This window comes from Diplotaxodon limnothrissa, linkage group LG7 (genome assembly GCF_057381915.1).
Source record: "Diplotaxodon limnothrissa isolate DT_005_m linkage group LG7, D_limnothrissa_male_GT1.1, whole genome shotgun sequence".
NCBI lineage: Eukaryota > Metazoa > Chordata > Actinopteri > Cichliformes > Cichlidae > Diplotaxodon > Diplotaxodon limnothrissa.
The window spans coordinates 14,996,506-15,013,730 of NC_140602.1; the positions used below are offsets into that span (position 1 = coordinate 14,996,506).

General features: G+C 39.4%; 1 protein-coding gene across 1 annotated transcript; it reads right to left on the reverse strand.

The window, feature by feature from the left end:
- Nucleotides 1–1,565: 1,565 nt before the first annotated feature.
- Nucleotides 1,566–16,889, reverse strand: hps5 (HPS5 biogenesis of lysosomal organelles complex 2 subunit 2). The gene is made up of 23 exons (XM_085359316.1): nucleotides 16,759–16,889; nucleotides 14,153–14,282; nucleotides 13,653–13,763; nucleotides 13,456–13,520; nucleotides 13,028–13,220; nucleotides 12,647–12,777; nucleotides 11,329–11,547; nucleotides 11,179–11,250; nucleotides 10,951–11,039; nucleotides 10,543–10,721; nucleotides 9,068–9,226; nucleotides 8,810–8,969; nucleotides 7,695–7,812; nucleotides 7,212–7,358; nucleotides 7,020–7,088; nucleotides 6,352–6,935; nucleotides 5,939–6,059; nucleotides 5,589–5,738; nucleotides 5,372–5,491; nucleotides 4,133–4,246; nucleotides 3,939–4,045; nucleotides 2,654–2,945; nucleotides 1,566–1,792 (listed from the first exon to the last, which is right to left on the reverse strand). The coding sequence occupies exons 2-23, from the start codon at nucleotides 14,258–14,260 to the stop codon at nucleotides 1,732–1,734; spliced, it is 3,369 nt and encodes a 1,122-aa protein (XP_085215442.1). The 5' UTR covers nucleotides 14,261–14,282; nucleotides 16,759–16,889; the 3' UTR covers nucleotides 1,566–1,731.
- Between the last annotated feature and the right edge of the window lie 336 nt (nucleotides 16,890–17,225).

Consider the following 17,225-nt stretch of genomic DNA (forward strand, 5'->3'; position numbering starts at 1 on the left):
TTATCTCTGTTGACCCACCGTCTACTCCATGTGCTCCAGAGAAGAGTCGATGTATCCACAAAGGTACAACCAAATATTTGGCATACAGGTAGATCAAGTGTCAGTTGACCCACATTTCCTCACTTGTATATAATGAGTTCTGGTCAAGTGGATTATTTCAGGTGATCATTTCTGATAGTAAAAAAAAGCCACCTGGTTCTTAGCAGGTCTTAAAACTATGTTATTGATGCTAAAACACCTTTAGCATCAATAACTTGAAGTAATTATTATTACTATTATTTATTTTCTATATAACTATCAGTTTCATATTATTGAGCCAAGTCTTTGTTACAGTGTTGCTTCAGTTCTTTGAGGTTTGTGGGCATTCAGTTATGCTCTGCTCTCTTGAGGTCACAGCACAAGATTTTGTATACAAAGGAGTTCATGGTTGACTCAATGCCTGCAATGTGCAGTTTCTCTGAGCATGGACTGAGCTTAGGGACAGTTTGCTAGGACAGCTGACATGTCATGAATGTTAATTGTTTTCCATGGATAAATAATCTTTCACATTCAGAATGATGAGCTTTTTGGAGATATTGCCTTCTAAGCCTCCCCAGACTGATGACAGCAACAGCTCCTTCTCTGTGATCTTTAACGTGCACCCATATGCTCCTGCAAATAGACAAAATTTCTGCTTTTATAAAGGTCATCACACTTGCTGAGAGAGAGTAATCGGAGAAGCTGCTACCAGTTTTAGTAAAAAAATAATGACGTGGTGTTATAACATCTATATTATTCATCTGGGTTTGCATTTTAATAATTTAAGAGCTGCTAAGGACCAGATTCATTTTATGATGTCCCTATATGTAACACCTTAGAACTGAAACAGGGTATTTCTTTTTCACTTCACTATATGGTTGGATAGTCAGTTTGTTTTTTCTTGTAATTTAGGTATTTGTTTTTCAAAGTGAAAGGTAAGAGTGAAGCTTTATGTACTTATGACTCTGTGGATGTGGGCTGGGAGACATTATGTCCTGGTGAATGTGAATAAGACTGTGAATAAGACTAGAGATAGAGAAAGAACAGCTTTATGCCAGGATGTTGATGTGACCTGGATGTCCACATTGACTAAATGTTATTGTTATTATAATTATTTCATTATGATTTCAACTGCTGTAACAAAAAAAAAAAAAAATCCCAAATATGGGATAAAGCATTTCTCACCATCACCTGGTTTTGAGGTCTGCAGACTGGATTAAAGCCACCTTTGTGTTTGGAGCTTTCTGGATTTGTCTATCTGGCACAGATTCACAAGGGAAAAATACAGTAACAAGGATCGATAGCACAATAAATGAAACCTTAAAAACAAACAATGAAAGCATTAAGAGCTTTGATGCAGATGGCTTTTATTCACATTATTTTACTCAGTTAGTTTGGTCAGTTTATTTTTGCCAAAGCAGAAAAATGTATTGATTCATTTGGTCGCATGAAACATGCAAAAAGCAGTAACCAGAACTACTAATTAAAAAAAACTCACACATTGCAGGCACACACGCGTGAGTATTCACAGAAATTTGCAAGTACACACAATGAAGACACATAATACTGTTTTCACTCTGAGATAAATAACTTCATCTAAACTCGGGGACTTTGACAGATATCACAGTGAATAAATTAAGTCACAGTTTTAACAGCAGTTAGTGGGAAGACTTGTAAGTGTTAGCTGTATGTTGTTTGGTTTCAGATCTGGAGTCAGGCGTGCTGAGACCACAAGAACCGATCGCACCGCTCGAGCATCGTCTGGATCATGGCCCTGAAAAATAAAATACTTTTTAATAGTTTTTTTTCATGACAAAGAAATCTTTAACCTGAGCTGACTTTTAAAAAGCAACGCCTGTATTTTAATCCAGTGGACAGAGCAATGTGAACGTGTGTCAATGTGCATCACAGCTTAAAAATAGGATGGGAGACATTTCAGTCTCCTTCATTTACCCAACTTACAGTTTGCTCAGATGAAATCTGATCAATGTTAATAAATATAAAATATAAAAATATAAATATAAAATGTATATTTTATAAACGTATCTGATTTCTGCTGCATTACAAACGTCTTATAGAACATGTAAAAAGAACAAAATGATATATGCAAAATATAATAATGTTCCATTAAAAGTAAACAGCCCAGCGAGTGAGCTGTCTTGATGGAGGATTGTGCTCTCAGAGTGCCTCTGGTTTAATGACCGTACAAACAAATTTGACATGAAATGTAGTCAGTATAGGGTCAGTTTGTTTGCAGCCTGCTGTTGAGCTGTGAACTACATTTAGTCCCATTTGGGAATCTTAGTCACACAAGATTCTGCTTTGTGTTAAGTACAAAAAAATAACAAACTAACAACTAACTTAAGTTCAGTGCGTGTAAAAGTGCAAACTACAACAATTACCACTACTAATTCGCTCGACTACGTGTTTTAATGAACAAGGAAATAAATCAGTGTCAGCAGTTTGTTATGCAAACATCCAAACATGTTGCAGGTTTGTTTCTGTGAACGTTACTTCCTCACATCAGCCAGGAACTGCAGGAGACCCCAATTTTTTACCGTTTTCTGCATCTAACAATACATGAATAGTCTATCCTGTTGTTTTGAGATTCTAAACATTTGATAGCCTGACCCACCTTTGCCTCTTCTCAGCGACTCTCAGCACCTCACAGACCAGTTTGGAGTGGGGTGAAAGGACCAGTTGAACACCACAGTCCTCCAGGATGGTCAGAGCTTGGTCAGGCCCAACAGTCCTAGCCAGCATGAGAGTCAGGCTCTCCGGGCTGATCTTTCCTCTGCAGTCTGCTGAGCCATTGGACCAGTCGCTCCCGTTCGCACCTGCGACCTGCTCAGAGTTGACCGTGCTGCTGCACTGCTGAGACAGCTGGATCAAGAGCTTCCACTCGTCCACGGTCTGGGGCCTAACACCTGGCAAATAAAGAAGAGAAGGAACACACGTTAGTGCTTTTTTAGGTTTACAAACGTGGCCATTTTAAGGTCTCAATAATAACTAAATGAACCAGCCAAGTAACAGGATACAGTTCCAAGGAATTGGTCCGCGCAAGTGTTAAAGGCATTCCTGAATTTCTTCATTCAGACAACCTGTGAAGTCAAACATTTCCAAGGCTGCCCTCTGTCCTCCACCACAGCATTAAATAAAAGGAGAATGCTGCAGCGAGGGAGCTGACAGGGAATAGAAGGAGAGAACATATTTCTCCCGCATTGGCTTATCTTTATTGGCTCCCTGTTAAACTCTAAATCAAATTAAAAATTCTTCTCCTCACATCCAAGCTCTGAATAATCAGGCACTATCTTATCTTAAAGACCTTATAGTACCGCATAACCCCAACAGAGTACTTTGCTCTCAGACTACGGGCTTACTTCTGGCTCTCAGGATATTTAACAGTAGAATGGGAGTGCTTGCTCATAGGGGGTTGTTTTCTCTCTATTATCGTAGGGTCTTTACCTTACATTATAAATCTCTTGAGGTCAACGTTGTGGTGATTTGAAACCAAGTGAAATGAATCGACTTGAGTTACTCAGTTTAAATGAGTCGGTCAGTAAAGTCTGTATTTCATAACTCCTGCTCCACAGTTGGAGTTTAAGAAGATTATCGAGACCATCTTTATTACATGGTAATGATTAATTTAGATGTATTACCTGCTCATCGCACAAGAACAGCTGATCACAGGTTTTGCATTTACTTTAACTGTCCTCACTCTTACTTACTTATTAATGGATAGTTAGACGTACTGTATCTTTGTATTTCTTGTAATGAGTTTAAAGATGCAGCACTGTTCTTGTATTAAAAAAAAGCAACCCCTGACGTGTTTACTGTAATTAAATCTCATCATCCAGTGAAGATTTCCCAAATTTAATTGTTCTTATCTGAGAGACGGTGGTTTAAAGACTTCGTCTTACCATCAGATTCATCCAGCAGGGTGATGTCATCCAGCTGACAGATGGCGATGAAAGCCTCTGTGCGAAGTTGGAGCTCATTGCAGAGGTAGAGGTAGCCCGTCCAGTACCTTCACACACACGTTACACAAAGGGTTATACCACATACATCCTGTTTTTTTTTTTTTTTAAGGTAGGCAACTAATTACTAATTATACCCGTGACTTCGACAAGTCTGTAACATCTTCTGCTTTGAGGAAAAGTCTGCAGGAATGCGAATCAGCAGCGACAGAAGGCGTCCATAGCCCCAAGCGAAACAATGTGAATGCCACCTGCAGCAGGAAACACATGAAGTTAGTGATATTTATTATTGTTCCTCGTTCTCACTTCAGTATCTTACTTAAATAGATTCCAGTAGAAACGGCTATGTTTGGATCTATCCAGCTATGGTTCGTTTTCATCATGTTCAGCTAGTCTACTGGGCCTTACAGGTTAAATAATAGCACTTATAAAAAAAACAAACAAACATATTATCTGCTTTAGTGACTAAAATTAGTCTGAAAGTTTTTAGTCACTTTAGTCACTTCTACACTGTTACCTTTATTAGTGAGACACATTCTAAAATGTTCTCCTGTAATTTTTTGTTTGTTTTCTATCATTTTTATGGAGTCTTAAAGAAACGTAATTTCTTAATTTCTTTAAGATGTCGTGAGGAGTAGCTCTCCAGGTTTCGTCATACATTAAAAACTCCACTTTGGATGTTGGCTGCCTTTTGTTCTGTTCTCTATGAAGAGGACCGCACACTGCTTGAGTAATGTTGAGATCTGGGGAGGCCAATCCATAACTGATAGTGTAAATTTGTGTGTTTTCTATCCAGGTGCTTTTATTGCATTAACCGTGTGTTTGAAAAATGAAACTGTGGCCAATAAGACGTTACAGATTTTACAGAAAAAAAATCATATTTCCATCAATCTTGACAAGATCCCTCAACATCTACATCTGAAATGCAGACCCAAATTATGACAAGACCTACAGAAAGCTAAAGAACTATTGTTCAAGAGCATTTAAAAAAATACAAGAAAGTCTGGCTTTTTGGAAGCAAAATAAAAAGAAATGAGGGGTGGCTCAAGACTTTTGCACAGCATTACAGTATGTTGAACTACTTTAAGATCAAAATACAAATAAACTGGTGACCAACTTAATCAATTTAAAAAAAGCCCATTATTATTACTTTGTATAATATTAGAAATATTTTGAGGGTTTGTGCACAAAATATTTTAGATTACAGAAACAGTAACTGTCAAAATGAGAGAAAACTCACACACAACCTTCCATTATCTTTGTGGCATCATTGAGCCAGTTCCTGTATCATAATGGCACATGGAAATGTAAGGCTGGGCTCATAAACAATCTCACTCTGCCAGTTGAAGGATAAAGACAAAAATGTGCTAACTTACCTTGGCTGTCCATCAGGGGTCAGGGTATCACAGCACTGTGGGGCATCATGGGTAAGTGCCAGCTCCAGCCAATCCTGTCTCAGCGATTCTGGATCAAGGAGGGACTGCAAAAATGACAGCCTCAAAAAAGAAGAAGAAATAAGTGTGAAATTCTGCTTCTACAACATGAGCTTGGTGTTTTATTTAATTGAACAAAAAGGTTAAGCTGAAGACATACCTGTGCTCCTCAGTTTGTGATTGTACCAGATTATCCAGATATGCCAGGAAATGGCTTTTTTTTGCCATGGTCATTACATCAGCAGGAGTTATGGTAGGATAGAACTGGGAAAAGGAGCGTACAGCAGCCTCACCGTGCTTCTCATACAGTCTGGAAAATAACATAGCAAACTTATCTCACAAGGTCTAACACCACTTTTCTATTTCTATAGTTTAAAATCACAAATAAAATCAAAATCAAATCACTTTTACTGTCACATCACACAATACAAGACTTTGCGTTTCATTTTGAAGGTCAAACATTAAAGAAGGGACCTTTAAATATGTGATTTATCAAAAAAGGATGCCGACCTGTGAAAGTGAGCGAGGAGATGAGCTGGACTCCAGGGCTGCAGCTCTCTCAGACTTCTCAAAGATTTCTGCAAATCACCTCTCTGAAAAACTTCCACCACCTTGCTAGACTGGGTGAGCTCTACAGATACAAGCATGATATTTGACGAAGATGAAACCACCAAGAATCAATGAGCAATATATGTATATCATTATTTTATCAAAGTTCTGACTAGTTTTTAGTCTTTTGTTATATATAGGATTATTGCAGAGCACATGCATTTAATTTCCTAACCAAAATTAAACATATTCACCTTTATTTTCTGCGTATTTTTCTTCTATTTGAATGTTTTAATTTTTAAAATTGTCTGTTTGTCGATTTGTGAACTCTGAAAACACACATACATGTAAGTTTTCAAGGATAATTGTCTGACCTAGCATTGCCTCAGTGAAGGAGCTCATTATCTCGGGCTGCTCCTGATGGCACAGCAGACACATTCTTCTCACGCGCTCTTGGTCCAGCAGAAAAAAGTAGCGCCTCAGGAAAACTGTGCACCCCAGCTCTTGTTCATTCTGGTTTCTGAAGCAGCTCAGTTCTGTGTACAGTGTGGCCAGCTCACAGAGATGAGCCAGCAGATCTGATGGTATGGGTTTAGGGGGCACCACACGGACTGGCTCAGCAGGACTCCCATTTGAAGCACCGTTTTTCGTTGAGTCTAACTTTAGCTGGTCCTCACGCTGTCCCTCTTCTTCCTCAGGCTTAGGCGTTTCGTTCTTCTCTGTTACATCTGTTGGTTCTTCTGATGAAGAGGTAGGATCCTCTCGTTGATCTGAGCAGGTGCTTAAATAATCCGTATCCCATCTCTCCTCTCCTGCTCCATCCATAGTGGAATCACCTGCAGCAGCAGACTTGAGCGCCACAGACCCAAGTATTCGCTCCAGAACCGGCAACCACTCCAGCAGAGCTTCTCTCAGGGAGGCTGGGTCTAGTAGCACCAAAGGATCTTGTATCTGGGAGCTGATGTCGGAAATATTTGTAACTGTTTAATAGAAGACATTACTGGATCTTGCATTGGGGAAATTGACAAAATGCAGTACTTACATAGCTTGCTCTGTTGCTGACTGAAGTTCCTGCATTTCAGCCTCAGCGTTAGATATTTCATCACCAACCCTGTGACACGTACATGTCAAAGTAAAAAAGAAAACAGTCTGGATTTATTTCTTTTCTATGGCTACTATTAAAACAACACACATTGCTCTAAGCACTCTAAAACAGGGTCGCAACAGCACTTACTCATTCTCCATTTCCTCGGAGTACAAATTTGTGGTGGCTGATATTTCAGTCGGTCCGCCCTCTCTGAATTCAGGTCTCTGCCAGAGCTCAGAGTTCATCTGGAGAGTGTTGATCTTCTCTGTTGTCTTCTTAACAAAACTAGAAACACTGATGACAAGAAGGTGAACAATAAATACGTTTTGTTGCACCATTTAGCAAAACAACAAGAGGAAGAGAAAGCAGTACAAATACAAAGGTGAAATGACTCAGAAGGATGAAAAATGCGAGACCTTAAAATTAAACACACCACATGTGCCTCAGTATGAATAATAAAACACAGATGTGGGTCTTCAGCGGAAAGGGGAAGTAAGGCATATGAATGCACAGCTGCACTTGAGTGAAAGTTTCAATTCTCAGAAGAAGAAAGTGTTAAAATATAGCTCAAAGCCGCATGAGCTGCAGCGAGAGGCACGTTTGTAGTTAAAGCTTCTTTGTTTCATTCACCTGTCTTTAACGGCCTGCAGCGCGATGCGGGGGGGTTTGGGACGGAACGAGAGCGGGAGGTGAAACTGCAGGCCTTGGTCAGATCGTTCGGCCTCCGTGCGCTCACTGGTCTGCGGATCTGAGTAGAGGTGGGGGCGAGATTCGGAGGAAAAACACAGATGGATGGAGTACCAAAGAGATGAGAGAGACAGTGGACATAATGCAAGCAGATGGAGCAAACGTGGCAGACACTAATGAAGAGAGAACACAAATCAAATGCTGCACGATACAAAAAAAAATTAACCAAAACAGTGATGTATGTGAGTGATACGATGGAAAAAGATAAGAAACTTGGTATTAACAGTGGGACAAAGTGAAGATTAAATTTGTAAAGCAGGTCAATAATCACAGTGATTGCTCAGCACTCACAGCAAATCCAACAATGCAGCAGCAGAGAAATATTTTTTATCAAATGATTTTATTTTATTTTTAAACGCAAGTCAGAAACTGTAATAGAAAAAAAACAGTTGGTTATTAAAAACATGTATGATCATTACAACAGAGAGGCAAAGAGTCAAATTATTAGCAGTTGGGTTACACAGATCCTGTGGAACGCTCCCATATCCAATTAGTTAGGTTATTCACAGGTTTTTTTTCTCCCTCTTTCTTGGTTTTTAGTAGAGTGTTAAACTGAAAATAATTTTACTCTCTCTTAACGCTGAAATTAGAAGGGGTAGAAAATGAATTTGATCCTGAGACATAAATCAAATATATAAAAAAGAGAGAGAAAACACAAAGAGATGGAATCAGGATAAGAGTCAAAGAATGAAAGAAAGAAGAAAAGTAAGTTAGATTTCCGCTTTGCTGTGATCTCAGTTTCAGTATTAGTTTAATCTGTTCTGATCATTTTTAAAAAGAGTTACATCGACTTAAGTCTGCTCTCTACAGAAAAATGCTGTGTCTGCTAATATTTACTAAATTCTGGCTGCGGTTGTCAACTTTTCATCTCTGAGAATTTTCAGTTTTTGCAGATTATACTAAATATGAAGGTTATACAATGGAAAAAGTGTTATTTTATCACCAGTATTAGAAGGCTCTTTGTAACTCTGTATGCATCACTTAAGACTGTCTCTTACCGTGATCGACCTGATCCTCATCCTGCACAAAGCTGAATTCTTTGAGTCGCTCCTCCTCTGACACAGAGTGATTAAGCAGCGAGCTCGTCTCCTCATCTGACTGGCTTCCTCTGCGGCTGATCACTCGATAGATTCCACAGTCCAGGACGTTGAAACTCTCCTTAAAAACCGCGTATCTAATATCACTGCACTTCATTCATTCATTACAAAGAATAATTGTGAGCCACTGAAGAACTAAAGAAACACATTAGTTCTTACATGTGAGGAGATACTGCTCCTCCGGCTGCTGGAGGCTGAGTCAAGAGGCTCCAGCTTTGTGATGACCTCTTCCAGCTGCCCGATCAGCTCTAGATGTGTGCTGGAACTGAGCTGAGACTTCAGGTGCTCGAGGCGGTCAATGGGAATTGATTTCCTGGCCTGAATTAAATAAAAAATAATTCCTACTAAGATCTTGATAAACAAAGTTAAAAAAAATGCAAAAACACCATTAAAAAGTACTTAAACTTTAATCTGCAGCATACAAACATCTGAAAGTTGTCAAGAAAACTGACTAAAGCATCGTCGCCACTGACATTTTTATTTTAGAGGTGTGGACCAGAAGTCGAACGACTGCCTTTCTAGTTTAAAAGTCTGAATTACATTTCCACACAGTAGTATGTAGTATATATATATATCTAACGTAGAAGGAACATGATGGAAAATAGCATTTGATAAACTTAAAATTCAATTTGATTCAATTAAATAGCACCAAATGACAAAAAGAGTTGTCTCAGTGCATCACATGCAGCCCCACAGAAGTCTGAGCCAACAGAAGCACAGCTTAAGGTTTACCTGACCTCCCGGGCTTTAGGACTGTTTGACACAAGTGTAAGCAAAGGCCTATCAAGGCCTCTTCTTGTTGAAGTTGTTGATGGTAAGATAGCAGTGTTGTTATTATTAATAAAGTAATTAATTAAGTTTCTTTTGCTTTTATAGCTGAGAACAGTTTCTTTAAATATCACTGAGCCCTGCTGTGTTTGATGTTGATGATGCAGATTAATCATTACGTTTTCTTATGAAAACTTAACAGTAAACACAAGGACTCTCTCTCCGTTTTTCTCTTCCTTCTGTCAAGCCCTCCATGTTTGGGTCACGAGGGCAGCAGTCTAAGCAGAAACACCCTGACTTCCCTCTCCCTGCCACCTGCTCCAGGTTGTCCCAAGTAAACCAAATGTCCCTTAACTAACCCTACTTCCAGCTGCTCTTTTTTATTAGCACCTGCTCAACTCGACTGTACCTTTAGAGTATTAGGTGATCGTACTGGTACTAGGGACATTTTTAGCACCTTCTTGGACGGGGTTTCAAGCAAACTGAATCAAGCCAAAAATGTAACACGAACAGAACCCATGCCACTGATTGGCCTGGGACCGACATGAATGAATGAGTCATGAGAGCGACTCCTTCACAAGAATCAAACCTGACATTTTTCAGACGAAGCAAGAGGGAAATGGTAACACAACGCCCACCACGTTCTCTGTGACAACAAATCAGAAACCAAGCAGCAGGTATACCATCACCTCCATCTCCTCGATTGTTGCATTGTGTCACAAACACGATGTCACCCACATTGAGCTGGTACTTCATTGTAATGGAAAATGACTGAAACTGAATAGAATCTAGCCAAGATGAACTTAGTGGAGCCAACGAGACGCTAATACAAAGCAGCTTTAGTATGGGAGTGGTAGCAATCTTACCCTGCTGGTAGTGATTGCGTGTTGGAACATACAGCAGACAGCAGCAGCCAGAGGCCAGGACTCCCTGCGCAGCAGGCGCTCAACACATCGCTCTGCAGATATCAAGGAGAGGTGGGACAGACGCCCGCTTCCATGGAGACAGAAGAGCTCACTGCGATAAACCGCCACATCAAGCAAATCTACAAAAAACAGAAAACAGACAGAATAATTTACACTCGATTATATCAGAGCAACAAAGCTCTGTGTGATCATCGTTAACCTTCATGATTTTTGTCTATCGAGATTAAAAATAAACATGATGTTACTGCAGTAAAATAATAAAATGGTTACATTTTAAGGGAAAATTGTTTGTGTTCATGAAGTAAAAGGTTGGTGGTATTCTGGGAACAAAAGAAGGCAGAAACACACCTTTAACTTCTGTCCACAAAAGTAGCTGTCCATTCTGAGGTGTGAAGATATAAATGGCAGAATCAGTCCAGGTCAGCAGGTTTTGGTCCCTATACACAAAAACAAAGTGTATAGTTAGTCAAGTGACAGGCTGATCTGCATATGGATTTTTTTAAACAATTTGACATGTCAGATAAAATGAAAATATCTCAAATATTGTAACATGACATGAAAAATTATGCTTATTACCCCAAATAAAGCAGCTTAGGGAAGGCGATAGACTGTGGAGTCTTCTGCACTGGATTGTAATTTGGCTCATTTCTGCATCAGAGGAAGAAAATTTAGATCAGAAGTCTGGCTTTTAAAATAAACAGGGTCCTAAGCAGGAGCACACAATACCTAAAGGTGATGAGAGGCAGTGGAGGACACGCCAGAAGCTGTTTGAACTGATGGGTGCTCAGAACCTCGCCATTAAAACTGGCCTCCCATATTCGAGACCCCGGCCGGGCACAGTACAGCAGTGGGGGCTGACCCATTAATAATCCCCTATTCTGAGGGAAAAAGCAAGCTCCAAACTCCCCGTCACGCTCCTTATTACCAACACGCCAGAACTTCTCCCTGAAGAGACACACAGAAGCCAAAAATCACATAACAACCGTGAAAAGTCCCCCATACACCACGGAATACAGTTTTTATAAACATGAGGAAAAAATAAAATAAATATTGATTTTATAATATACTATACAGGAAGCCCCACGTGGCCAGGCTTTATTTGTGTTGGAGATAACGGGCATTACAACAGGGATCATTGTTTGTTTGTTTGTTAATTTATTTCAATCACGTAAACAATATACAGATACATTTAGCAAAGAAGAGAAGAGAGAAAAAAATACTGTACAAAATAAAGTTAATACATTTCAATACGGCTTCTGTTCTCATTCGGCTTTCTTTGTTATTTCTACTTCAGGCTCTGCGTGCTAACGTGAAATAGTGTTTCGACGCGTTATTTGACTCTTCCTCTGCAGAAATGAACAAACTTGGTGCCGCAAAATGCAGAAGTGATTTTACCAGTAAGCGCACTGTTGGTGCTGCCATTTATTCCTAATGTAACAGCTGCTCATTCAATCACTGAAACAATGTGGGGCACATCACTCACACTGCTGTAACTTTACAGTTGGGCTTCCTTTGGCGCTACAGGTAAACTACCGCTCAGGGTGGCTGTTTAAAGTGTATTCTTTTTGTAGAGTATAACAATTATAGGATCCTGTTAATGATGATACTGAATGATACTGTTAATCAGAATGTGTCACTGATGATTTCAAACTGAAACTCACAGCATAGCACACTGGACATATAAAGTGCTTTGGACCATATTTTCAGCATAAGTTACTATGGCGATCTAGCCAAGTTAAAAGTGAGGCACCTTTGACACTGAAAACTCGCCAACGTATTAATCCTGCTTGTAGCACTGCTTTTGTGCACAGAAGAATCTGTTGTAGTTCATGTTTAATAAAAATACAAACTTAATATTTTAAGAATAAGAGAAGAATCTGTGATAAAAACTAATATGTCCATGATTATGGACCCAACATATTACTACTGGACCATTAATGACAACATTTACCTAAATGGAAGCATGAGTGCGAGCGCTCTGTGAGTTTCTCCCGAAAAAGAGAATATGAAAGACACAAACGGATGGAGCAAAGGTGGTACTCACTTCTCTGTGTCGCAGAGATAGCAGCGGGTGAGGGAAGACACAAGCAGTCGTCCATCTTGGTACCCAAGCTGAACCACTTTAGAGTCCACAGTGGTGACAGTCTGGACAGGGAATATAACAAACGCTGACCCCTAAAGACAAAAATAAATAAATACATATATCATAGGGAAGGATGAATTTTAAATATAATAATAAATGTAGCATGCAGACGCAGCATTGCTCTTGTCTGCCAGAATAAAAAAAACTGAGAAAGAAAAAAAGTACAGTCAGAAAACTAATCACCATAAGAGCTAGCAGCTCTTATAGTTGCATGTTTAACCACTGAACTAGTACCTACTTTTAATTAGTGCCAAGCTTTCAATGTTAATCAGCAGTCACTACCTTTCCCATTTTGGAGGATCCTGCACGGAGAAAGGACACCTTGCCTCCAGAGTCGCCGACAAAAACTTTCAGCGCGCTTGTATCCCAGCAGAGTGCAGTAACTGTCTGACCTCTGTGCTCCCAGGACACGCTGACTCTCTCTGGACGACCCCGCCGCTCCAACTGCAGCTCCCACACCACCACCAGACCCTGACTGGATGTGTATCACACATAGTGAACAATATGGGAACCACAGCCAAACACAGAGATGAAGCAGGAAAGAAAAAGCCTGCAACTTGTTTAAAAGTACTTTTTGTAGTTACCCACAAAAGAATCTAACTACAACTTTAACCAACAGGGGGCAGCATTCTACAAGTGGGTGTGTTAACACACATTTTAAACCAAGGTGGTACGAAACATTTTATTTACTTTCTTGAATAAACGCTAACCTTGTTGCAACTGCAATAAAGTCTTCATCGTGAGGGCAGCATGCCACCTGAGCGATGGATCCCTCCTGGCAGAAACACGCACATTGAGTGATGGGTCAGTGGACAAATGCAAAGAAAACAAACACCGCATTACTGTTTATGTTTAACTCTATCACTCATTAACAGAAGAGCAGCACAGGCTCACAGTCACTTATTACCTTGTGAGTGAGGATGAGCCGTTGTTTCCAGCCCTCCCTCTGAATCAGGTGCACCCCACCTGCTGATGTTCCTAATGCGAGCCACTTCCTCGACACTGCCAAAGAGGTACACTACAGCACAGTGTAACACAGAATTAATGTCAAGCATAATTGTATTCTTGCTTTTCTAATTTTCTTCCACTACAGCTGAAAGAAATTAAATCCATATTGTATATTTTTTTAATACGTCCTACTAACTTTAAAGCCAGGATTCTCAAAGTGCGGTTCATGTGGCAATGGTGGCGCCCATTAGTAACCCTTTATGTGGCCTGAAGGTAGTTTATTTCAGATCACTAATGGTTAAAATATAAACACCACCAAAACAACAAATACCAAAATAAACAAGATTCTTGACACATTACATCCACTAATTTGTTTTTGTTTCAAGTCCTTCTTTAAAGATATTTAGGAATATGAGGTGCCTACTTGAATATAAATAGAAAACTGGCTAGAATTACTACCTTTAGCCTGCCGGAGTCCAAACGCAGAGCAGAGAGAAGTGGATCGAGGCAGTCGAACTCTGCCAGGACATAATTGTGGTTCTCTGGAACAACTGGTATCGGAGGCATCTTCACTGGTGCTCCAACACAGCTGAAGGACAAAGAGTGAGTCAGATAAGTATGAAAGAAAATAGGAGAGAGTTCATACCATGGCCCTCGGCCGTGTGGCTTCACATGACTTTCAGCAGCGTACCTACCCTCTTTAATTGACCAGTCATGACTCCACTCTACATTACCGCCAGCCTGAAAAGAACCCCCTCTTTAAAACAGTTAGTTTGGTGCACAGAGCACTTTTTAAATGATTTTATTATAATTCAGATAAAATACTGAAGCTTTTAGTTATTACCCAATATATAAGCAAACTTCAACATTAGGGTGTTTTTTGGAGTTAAAAATATGTTTATCTTTAACATTTTTTGTTATTAAAGCCTTTTATTCTGGAGATCTTTTGACAGGACAGCATGAAGGTGAGAAGGGACTGAAGGGACTGAAAATGTAGAACTGGCTACATTATCAGAACTCGGTGTTGCACAGTGATGATTTGCACTTAATTAACTGACGAATTTAAGGATAAAAGCCGTGAGGAGGATGTTGATTTTTTTCTTGCTGGATACATTCAGCCCTAGCTGCTGTTCAAAATGATTCATCTTTCATTTAGTGTTGGATGTTAGCCGTTTCAAAGTGGTGTTAAATTGTGTAGATTCAAGAGTTGAAGTTAGAAGTTAAAGTTTTGCAATAAATACGTTAGCATTAGTTGCAGAAAAATGAGCTGCTACTGTGAATAGTTGACCCAAAGGCTGCAGTCACTGGCTACACCAGACACCAGTTTTCATTACTGCTCTATACTATACTGTAAATCAGAGCAACAGGGCCTCACAATTGATGGCCTCGTATAAAATTTGCAATTAGGCTCTGAGGTCATTAAACACCACTGGTGCTCTGCCTGAAATAATAAATATTACAAACAATAATTAATACATAATAATAATAATTCAGTAATAAAATGTAATCTCTCTGATCCTCATTATTCTTAATGAAAACACTGTGACGCTGAAATCATTTAACTTACACAGTGAGCATTTTTTGGCCACTTTCCTTTCTTGCTAAACTTTATTAATAGCACTGCTCCAGTCTTACTGAACAAATGCTATACTGTCCCTCTCACTTACTGACACTGTGCAGCAGCTGTGCTGCTTTCCGTCTGCATTAAGTGTTTAAGCTCATATTTATGTAATATTATAGCTCCATCTTCCTTTGCCAGTGAAACCATCTTTGTTACCGTTCACACGCTGCCAACACCACCCCTTTCATATTAACGTGCTTGTAACTACATTATATGCCCAGTTTTTCCCCCCATAATTCTGTTTTATAAAAATTTTCAAAGAGAAGGCACAAACTGCTAAACTGGTGAATGCCATTACTGAAGCAATGAGACAAAACCCTACATTTGCACTTGGTTCACTGTATGAAGCAGAATATAAAAAGTAATCCATGTACCAAGTACTCACGTAGTGTCCAAATTTTTCTATATTCACAACCTCCGAGATCAGAACTTTCCACATTTACACAGGGAAATACAATTTTTTTCCATCTCCGACCTAATTCACCATCTATACCAACTTTAAAACACATCAGTGCTATTAAATAAATAAATATATACCATAAAAAAGTAATTATTTTTCCACACCTTTATTGTATGTTAAAATAAACTTGCTTTTATCTTGTGAATAAAATAAATAGGCAAAAATAAGCCCGATTATAGTAAACCAAAAATAAATAGTGATGACATTTTATTTATTCCATAGTTTTTTTGTAAGATGCAAGTACCAAAACACTCTGGGCATGAAACAGACATTCTCCGTCTGAAATACGTCAGAATCGAGTCAGATTCTGATGCGTCAAAAATTTCTCTGGTTGTAGACTGTCGCATGGGTAGACTAAAACCCAGTTCATGTTGGTGTAGCTGTATCCAACTGTGGGACTGACAAACCTCAAATGTCACCAGAGCAGTAACAATATACAGGAAAAACAGGAACAAAGATAGCGCGTTTATTAACCATTTCAGTATTATGAACAGGCAGTAGTCTCGTCACCTATGTTTGTTCATTGCAGTTGCTGCAGAGGATTCACGCATGTCGCGATCATAATTTAAAATCGAAAGCGTTTTCTCTTTTGGCCCAAAACAATGCGAAACGTGACAACGCGCACAGACACACAATAATATCCACTTAAAGATTAAAATATTCGCAGTGTTTACTTCCTCGTTAGTGGGCAATGGGTCCTGAAAAGCAGCGCCCACCGTCACGAGTTAATCTAACACCAGTTAATCTGAAACACCGGTCCAAAAATCACTGAAGCTAAAATTTGCGTCAAAACACACCGGAACCACGGGGAAATATTTAAAAGTGTAACACTTATTTCAAACATTTCACTGTCACCGTTTATTACAGTTAACACAAATCTAACCAGCCCGCTCCTCCCACTTTATTTTCAATAACAACTTAGCAAGAATGCTAGCTTAAACGCTGTCATGTCCATTCACCTCCAGCTTCATATATTAAACTCACCAGATATACCGAGCAACTCTCCCGGCTGTAACACCACACTTACAAGGCTTTCTTACATCCCAGATTTATTGCGTCTTTGCTCCGCTGTGCTGGAGAAAGTCGGTCAGCAGACCCGTGACAGTCTCACTCACTCAGCTGATGAGGGCACTTCCTGAAAGCAGCGCGTGGGCTTCCTCCGAGTTACAGATCAACTGAAATTGAAAGCGTCTGCATTTATTACCCAAATCAGTTGCGCATTTAGAAAGGCTACACATATACTCTGGATACTGCAGCAAATAATCCCTCTGAGGTAAAGATGAAACAACTCATCACATTATTAGAAAAAAAAATAAAGCAAAACAAGCTGCAGTGTGGAGATTTAAATGAAATAACTAAGCCTACACAAGCAGTATGATGAACAAAAGCTTTATGCCTCACTTTATTTCAGAGTTACATTTCTGTCTTCAGTGCAGACGTTACAAATCAGT